At 41.3% G+C, this 9219-nt stretch overlaps 1 protein-coding gene across 2 annotated transcripts in view; it reads right to left on the bottom strand.

Moving 5' to 3' along the window:
* LOC125900168 (receptor tyrosine-protein kinase erbB-4-like) overlaps positions 1 to 1437 on the bottom strand; it is a 479428-nt gene extending 477991 nt beyond the window's left edge. For both annotated transcript variants that reach the window (XM_049595048.1, XM_049595047.1), the window contains exon 1: positions 1070 to 1437. In XM_049595048.1, the coding sequence (XP_049451005.1) occupies positions 1070 to 1148 (79 nt within the window). In that variant the 5' untranslated portion in view covers positions 1149 to 1437. The remainder of the gene's footprint in view (positions 1 to 1069) is intronic.
* Positions 1438 to 9219: the final 7782 nt, after the last annotated feature.

The raw sequence follows: 9219 nt of genomic DNA on the forward strand, positions 1-9219 counted from the left end.
TCTCTCTCTCTCTCACACACACACACACACACACACACACACACACACACACACACACACACAGTGAGCGCACCTATACTTCCCTGTGCGTAAAGAGCGCCGCTTCACTGTACAAACGGTACTGCCACTGCCAGTGTGAGAGTTCTGCGCGCTGCAACGCTGACTGTCAAACTGTGGTCCACAGGATCCCTGAGGGGACTCACTATAAAATGAGGAATAATGTAATTTCACGGTAATCCGCTTTGCTTTGATCCCGATTACAGAATGCATATGGATGAATGTTCACCACTGTTATCACCCCTCTGCACAGGTGAGAGAGTTACACAGATCAGTACCAAAACACAACGACTATTTTCAAGCCAGTCCCTGCAGAACTCTAAGTAGTTGATCACACTGATGTCATTGGAAACAACAACGCATGCGAAGCGTAGAAGTGTTGAACACAGCCCGCTGTCCTACAAACCGATATTTCAAATAAATGACAGAGCAGAGGCAAAAATGGAACTTTTGTGGAGCATTAGACAGCCTGCTATCCACGGGAGGGAAGACAAGAGCACAGTAGCCTGTTGTAAAGCGAGGCTGTCACTCCGCTGTGTTTGTCCACACTGTGTCTAAGGGACACGTGCGGTGGACAATAAATGCTCTCCTTTCCCTCTAAATTCAACAGTGCCGCTCTGTGCACGAAGAAGACAGAGCAAGTCACTGGCACGGATTCATTCAGTTTATCACAACAGACATGTCCTGCTACAACCCTGCCATCTGCTCAAAGCAGCACCTGTGTTTCAGCACCACAGTGTCTGCACGTCAGACGCTGTCCAGGTGAATATTAAGGCTGTGACTTAGACGTTTGTTTAAAATGAGGCTGCTGTCTGACAGTGAAAATGACAGCAGGGGGTGCGGGATGTATCTGACAAGCCCCAGTGCCCTTGTTACATGCAGAAAAAAGAACAGCAGTGATGGAAAAGTATCCTCCGTGAATAGTTGTGCCACTGCACTCAGTGCGCACCGAGCAGCTCCACGGACACACAGAACTGCGCACCGGGGGAGCACACGGATGGCGTCCACTCACCTGATTGTGAAGAGCTCGACCCGACCAAGAGGAAAGTCAGGAGAAAGCCGAAGCAGCACAGGACAGTCGTTGGTTTCATTGTTGTGCTTGGCAAGTATCTCCTTTAAATTCACATGTCCAGCAGCGTATCCTTCCTTGAAACAGCCAGAAAGGATGAAGCGTTTGCGTTTGAAGCCTCTTCAGCCTGTGAGTTTGGGGACTTTAGTCGCTTTGGACTAAGTTTACAGTTTGTCCGACAGCCTTCCGCCTCGCCTCTCACTGCCCGCGGGCCTACTTAGTGACTGACGTGAAAACAGAGAGGGTCGAGTGTTAGTTTCCAACGCGCGCACTGTAAAGCTTGTCCAAACAGTATAAAGCAGTACTCATGCCATTACTCCCCGACTTGGATACAGTATGCAGCTGTAGACTCGTATTCTTCAGACACACCTCCGAGCCCCTGAACTCCTCCTACCGGCTCTGTGATTGGCACAGGTTCCCGGCAATCACCGTAAACCCCGCCAGTCACAACTTCATGCGCGCTGCCATTGGTTCACACAAGATGCCAAAAACCCCATGAATTTGTGCGTCGGCTCCGTTGCACCTGTCACACTGAACACAGCAGAGATGAATGCTGCCAGAAGGATTTATAGGTGTAATGGGTGAAACAGAGCTGAATATCATTATAGGTGTGTTGTCCCGTGCGCTTTTGAGGATTTCACCCGGATTCGATAAGATATGGTTTCATATTGGAGGTGTTATTGATTTGATACTGAGCTCTACTGTCTGCACTGTACTTTGGGAGTCTTCTACGATTGATGCCAAGGACAAGAATATATATCATTTCATGATTATCAAGTTTATAGTGGATTAAACTGTCATTTTGCTGTTGATCCGGTGACTATAAATATGTATCTCCCCTATCTTGCTTCATTTTATAAGACAACATGATCAGGCAGTGAAGAGACAGCTTTCTGACAGCAAAATTATCACCCAAGAGAATTCTTTTTTTTTTTCGTGGTGCATCTTAAGTAAAGATTTCCATTTTTCCTCAGTTATCAGCGTGCATTACTGTTGAAGGCAATATCTCTCCATATCCAGGGTAATCATTTCCCCAGGGGTGGCTCAGTGTAAATGACACAAATATAAAAGTCAAATAGAACGTTTAGATAGTGTTATTATTGTGCTCACTGAGCTATTTGTAATAGTTTGAGAGCAGTGACTTTGCGGTGACAGAAAAATAACTAAGATAATGGGAGCATGGGAAACAATGTGACAAAAGGTTATTACTTTCTGAACCAGCTGCTGCCTACTTTCGCACTTTAGGAGAAGGGTGAAGGCCTCCTGGGGTGACAATATGTCCACACATCTGGACAGAAATCGTGCATTCTGACTGCCATCACCACCATCACCTCCACCCTCTCACCCCCAAATTAAGTTCTCTCCACACACACGCACACACACACACACACACACACACACACACACACACACAAAAGTTCGACCAAAAGTCTGAAAAGGGGGGTAAAAACTTTTTAATATTCAACTTATGCTTGATTTATCAGTACGGCAAAGCAATAACATGCATTGTGTAATATTTTTGCATCTACCTATTAGATTCATGACTTTAACATATTCAAAGTTAAAGGTCCAGTTTGTAGGATTTAGGGGGACACACTGGCAGAAATGCAATACAGATATAATAAGCACATTTTCTTTAGTGTAAAATCATCTAAAAATAAAAATTATTGCGTTTTCGTTACCTTAGAATGAGCTGTTTATGTCTAAATAGGGTGTGCACCACCAGAACACCATGTTTTGACAGTAGCCCAGAAGAGCTAAACCAAACACTGGTGCTAGAGGGGTCTTTAGCGTTTTCACATTTTCACGTCGGCCACTGTAGTTAGCAGCCCCCCAGTGACAAGCAACATCGTAAAACACAGATTTTTAACATGAAACTGCTTTATTCAGTATTTTCACCCATTTAAATCACCTGGGGTCTCATTTGTAAACATTGCGTACACACAAAACAAGGCCTGAAAGAAGCGTACGCCACTTCCCATGGAAAAGTTTTGATGTATAAAAAGACACTTGATGGGAAAATCTTTGCCCCATGCTTTACGAACATTTTGGAGACTGGAAATTGGCGATCCAGATTGTGAGGTGGAAGCCTGATTGTGGAAGCTGTTGAATATTTTTTGGCACACGCTAGTTTTGGCTTTTGATTGTTCGTACTTTTTTAGTACGGATCCTACGTACTGTTTTATAAACGAGACTCCCGGTCTGTTTGTTTTGGAGAGTTAGAGACTTCTATGGATAAGTTAGCTCCTGGTAAAAGTCTGCCTAAATTATCTGAGAAAATAGGTGAGCATGCATTAGGAGGCACTGGGCTAGAGGCCTGTCTGGCACGAGAAACCCTGATTTGTAACGTAAAACTGCTTTATTCAGTGTTTTTACTGGTTTAAATCAACTGGTTTGTTTGTTTTGGAGAGGAAGAGACCCTCTGTGGAGAATTTGGCTCTCAGTATAAAAAAAACCCTGGACAAGGAATTGTAACAGGGATATGTTTTTCAGATGGCGGCAATCTGCAATCCTCAACAATAGGTGCCACTAAATCTTACACACTGGACCTTTAAACTGTATTTACTTGGGTGAAATGATAAAATGATTTAATTTTACCTTCAAATTTTAACAATTAAGTCCCCAATTTGGGCTGAAACACAGCTGATTCTTATGATATTAGATTTAACATGTAAGCACCATAACAAGTACCATCAGCTACAAGCAAGTTTGATCATTAAGGGGTCTTTCAAGGGACAAAAAGTGTGATATTTATTAAGCTCTTCTGAAAGTGGTTATTAGCTTTATTATGACTGGAGGAGGCAGTTTACCTTCCCTCTGATTTTTCATTACATCAAAGTATATGCCTCAGCAATAATCTACTCAAGTCCATAAACATCCTTCTTTTAGCTATAAGCAGGTCACTCCTCCCTAGAAATCAGCAAGGCTTGCATCTAATAGGGAAGTGCACCGCTCACCCCCACACACACCCACTGCATGGCCCGGTGCTTTTTCTGATCCTGGAGCAGTGAGCTGAACTTCCCTGAGCCAAGTGTACCCAACACTTTAAGAAAATGGGATGCAGACAGTTTTCACTTTGAAGAAAGTCAAAAAGGCTCTGTTGTTTTCAGCTTGGTTGCAAAATGAATAGTGCACTGAACTGTGAGGGGCACTTCTTGAACCTCCGCTGCAGTGCTGACCCTTCACCAGTGGGGGGCAGTCCATTTCTCACCTCCTAGGTCATAGAACCAGTGGAGTGACACAGTGGGGGGTGGGCGAGCCAAGCTGCCACCAACTAGTTTCCTGACTCTCTGTGTGACATTGGCTTCCTATCACACAGAAGCTTTATTAAATATTCCTCAGCAGAAATGAGCTTTTAATATCACTGACACCACAAATTTATTAAGAAATATGGAAAAATGAGATCTGGCAGCATGCTACGAGGGGAGGCCTCACTCTAAATATGCCCCAAATGGCTGCCGTTTATCATTTTTAATACCAAAAATGCAATTTAGCAACGTTGTGTATTTTCATTATACATTACGCTTTAAGAGGCACCTTCTGACAGTATCACCCTAATGCTGTCAATTAGGTAATTTATTCCAGGGGATTATGAGAGGGAATGAGACGAGGTTTCATGTGTTCTTCTAGGCGTTCCCCGGTGCCTGCTGTACAGCTAATCTAATACATAACCCCCTGATTTGTTTAATGGATGAGACTTTGCTGCTGCAAGAGGCACGCCAATAAAAGCCGGGGCCCTCCAGAGGCTATTGTGCCTCATAATGATGCCAGACACACAATGTGAGAGTTATGAAGCAATTTTTTATCATGCGGCACATTGTTTTGCTCTGTTGGTGCCGTGCAAGTAAAGGCAATCTCTCCCTGCAGCATAGCACTTCTCCCCCACACTTAGATAAACCTTCAGTATGATAAACTGTCCCAGCCACATGTTGCAGAGATGAAGGAAGTTGAAGATTGAAATACGTGTCCCGTGCCGGCGATTTGCTAGTTAGTCATTGCCAACTAAGACTTTTTGTTAAGTGTTTCTTAATATTTTGGAGGTATTATTTTGCTGGTATGGTGGATGAGACTCACACTCGAGTAGACATTTCATACAGCTGCAGCAGAAAAGATTACAGATATGTTACATGGGGGAAAGTACACATATGCCTCTGTCTGCTCGTGCATGTGATACAGTGTCCTTCAAATAGCAGGTTAAGAGTTGGATTTCCAAAAGATAAAATTAATCTTACAGCAAACACATGGAAGCCAGCACTCATTAAAAACAGCATCTTTTTAAACAAGACAAAGGCAACACTTAAGTCATAGGCATCTATACAAAAGACCCTCTGATGGCAGATAGCACCACGTCTTTTATGCCTCTTGAGGGCTTACACACTTCTTTCATGAATATGGATACTGTTTATATATATGTCTGAGATGCCAGGGCTGCAAAAGACATTTATTATCGTCAAAACAAAATGGTGTGTGTAATAGATAACGTGGAAGTACTCTTGGGAAGGTCACCAAAGAGCTAACAGATTATAACATCTCATAATGTGTGTGACGAATGTCGAATATATTCGTATTTAATGCATGCAGGCATAATGATATTGATTTAGCATCCCCTCACTGTGTAAAAAGTCTGATATACTAAGTCCCATTTGTAATTATCAAAAAAAAAAATTCTCTTTGCAGATGTAACTGAACTGATGCACTGGCTTTACTTGAAGGTATACTATGCAGGATTGTTGGTTACTGTGTGTTAACATACTGCCCAGAAAAAAGTTACTATATTTTCTTTTTGGTCCTGTGTCTGTTGGTTTCTACCTTCTTATAAAGCCCCGTCCTCATCTGAGCACTGTGGGGTGCACGCCCATAAACATCCCATACACAGAAAATAAGAAAATCCAGGCATGCGGCTGAGTCTTTGCAGAAATATACACTGCCACACACTTCTAGTGGGTCGTAACTGTTGATTGAGAGGGTTCACTTCTGTCTAAATCTGTACACTCTAAGAAAGAATCCAATAAGGTAACAATTTGCATGCATTGTTTTAAGTAGTGCCAGCTTCAGCTTTATAGAGGAAATCCTATGACTCTTTTATAATCAGGCAAACTCAATTAGGTTAGTACATTCAACATGTTTTTGTTTTTTTGTTTACCTTGAAAAACTTAAGTTGAATCTACTTAATAATTGTAAGGAAACGTGCTGTACTTCCCCACTTATGTCACACAAGTTAATTATTTTGTCTTTTTTTTTCATTTATTTATTTATATATTTCTTTTTTCTTTTTTGTCTATTGGATTTCCTTTGCTAGTCTGGCTTTCTCTGCTTGTTCCTGGGTTGGTGTGGTTGTCCTTTCATCCTGTTTGGTTTTATGTTTGTTTGTTGATGCTCTGTGCATCTTTATGGAATTATTAATACATTTTAAAAATATATTTTATTTTATTTATTTATCTTAATTTATTTTATTTTATAAAGATTATTATTTATTTATTTATTTATTTAAAAATAATAATATTTATTCAAAAGTTGTGATGATATTTAGTGGACACGCTTTTTTATATTTTCTTTTTTATATTTTACTTCCATCCTACTCAAAAAAGTCAAAAATGTTTTTGATTTTGACCACTGTCTTAAAAGGAGTTGTCACCTGACTAAAACACATTAATGAAACAAACAAACAAAAATCGTTATTTTATGTGTTATCTCCACTTTTTTAGAGTGCACATTGTTTTTTTGTTGTTGGTTTTTTTTTTAGAAAATGCTGCATAGTATATCCTGAACCTGGCTTATTTTACATGTTTCTCCTTGATGATCAACATTATTATCAAAACTAAAAAAGTTAGATAATGGATGGCTCATTAAAACCAGATGATTTTACCAGCTCCTGAATAACTCACCAACAAATAGGCGAGACCACCACTTTGGAGTTTGCCTTTGGCTTGACTCAGAAGAAAAGTGGCACTGTTGCTCACTATTTGCATCAGCTCTGTATGCATAACTAACGTGATATGTGTGAGATCAGTAATCATCATGCAAACCAGGAAATGTTGCATAACGGAGCCTAAATGAGAATATTTGTACAACAAACCAGTCTGAATCCTCATGGGTGGATCAGGAAGCCGGAAGCTTTACGATTCACATCAGACGATTAGTTCATCATAGAAGAATCCAAACTGCAGATGAGTGGAGATGGTAGCATGAAGTCGGGGTGTGTTTTTGCACACAGTAAATTTAATTATCTCGAAAATAATTGTTGCTGCTAACGATAGATAACTTTGTTATCAGCAGCCACAATGATGCGATTAATTGCCCTCGGGATTACATGGCATTAGACTTGTTGCGTAGGTTCAGCCATGAAATCCTCATGCACTGATATTCCATCATATGTGTCAATGTAAGTGTTGTTTTTTAAGAGAGCCACTGAAAGACATTTTGCTTGGCTCATCACGATCACTCTACTGTTACTATTATTTTATGCAGATTTTCTCCATGGGTAGATTCTTATAAGAAATAGTGTTTTTCCAGCAGCTTGCATTCCAGTGTTAAAAAAAATCTGTTCAATATACTGTAAAAATACATGAAAAGAGAATCTAAATTGTGAGATTACACTTTGGTCTGACAGCAATAAAATACTAAAATATAAACGCCTCAAAATCTTCCTTCAATCAACACAATTACTGACGGATTACTGAAGGACTGACTCAAACTTAAGCGCAGCAACTTTCATCAGTGCAACTCTGAGATTGAAGGCAGCTGTGGACCGTTTTTTGTGACAGAATCTATCACTAAAACTAAAAACAACAACCCAAATGCCTCCTTGAGAGAGTAATTTGGGTAGCTATGTTTGAGAGTTTACATCAGTGCAGTCGTCCAGCTGGGTATGAATCATAAAAAGTGCCTTTTTCCCAGCACAATGTATTCACATAGTCTCTCTCCTGAGAAGGCGGAAGCAACAGGAATCATTTGGCTTTGTGGGAGACTTGTTTTTGTGAACACATTTAAAGTGACAATTCCACGACAATAGAGGGATTTCTCCTGTGTATGCGTGTGGTACACTTAGAGCTATTTCCCTTCTTATTTTGCCTCTCATCAAACTCATATGGTGGCTAAAGAGTCAACTGAAACTGGCTCTGGCGACTGGCTCTGCGCGAGCCTGACTCAGTGAGCAATAAGCAGCGTTAGCGCATTACACACACATGATTACGTGGCCATTTCCTCAGTGAATGAGTCTCATCAGAAGTCACTGAAGAAGCCACTGAGTGTGTAATTGTTTCCCATTAGGGGAGACGTTGACTGCCATCGAGTTGCATCTCACTGCAGAGTTTGCTGACGAATGCTCGCTGTCCACTGAGTGGAGCGGGCTAATTCTGCTGTGGGTTGTGATGGAATTGCTCAAAACCCCAAAACCACCAGATCAGTTTTCGGGTGAGGGTGATGCATCATGTCTCTTTTTTTTTGTGAGTAAAGGAACTGCAGGGCAAGAGTTCATATGTTTGGTGATTCACTGAAGTGACACCAGGCTTTAAACATTATTATCAGTCATATCAATGCCTGCAGCACTAATGTCTCCGTGGCTCAGATGCAGTCGGTGCTCTTTACGCAGCGGTGTGTGACTGTACGGACCGTGTTTTTTCTGTTTGTGCTGCTTTTGGTTTGGGGAGGTTTCAAGCTGAAAGTTATCACCACAATGAAAGTGCTGTGGCTTTGCTGAAAGGCGTTATATGCACATATGAATTCTTGCTCTGACAATTATGTCCCTTTGTAAGCTGGTCTTTCGACAGTGTTACCATATCATCTGCAGCATCGTGCACTCAGTAACACTCTCTCTGTGTCTCTCTGAAGCCTGCACTGCAGTGATGAATAGTCGTTAGCATGCACTGTTGTGAAGGTGTTGTAAATTGGATAGCTTACATTGCAAATTACAGGCGAGTCAAAAGTTCAAATGAGGCCAACCATGTCAAGTGAGACATGAGGATGAGGCACAGAGAGGACTTTTCTCAAGTTATTAATGGCTGCCTCCGATGGGCTTTGCTGCTGCACCATTAAGTTGATGGGAATGGGAAGTAATCAGGGGACAGAGGAGAGGGTTTTTCATTACACTGCTG

Source organism: Epinephelus fuscoguttatus, linkage group LG13, assembly GCF_011397635.1.
Source record: "Epinephelus fuscoguttatus linkage group LG13, E.fuscoguttatus.final_Chr_v1".
Taxonomy (NCBI): domain Eukaryota; kingdom Metazoa; phylum Chordata; class Actinopteri; order Perciformes; family Serranidae; genus Epinephelus; species Epinephelus fuscoguttatus.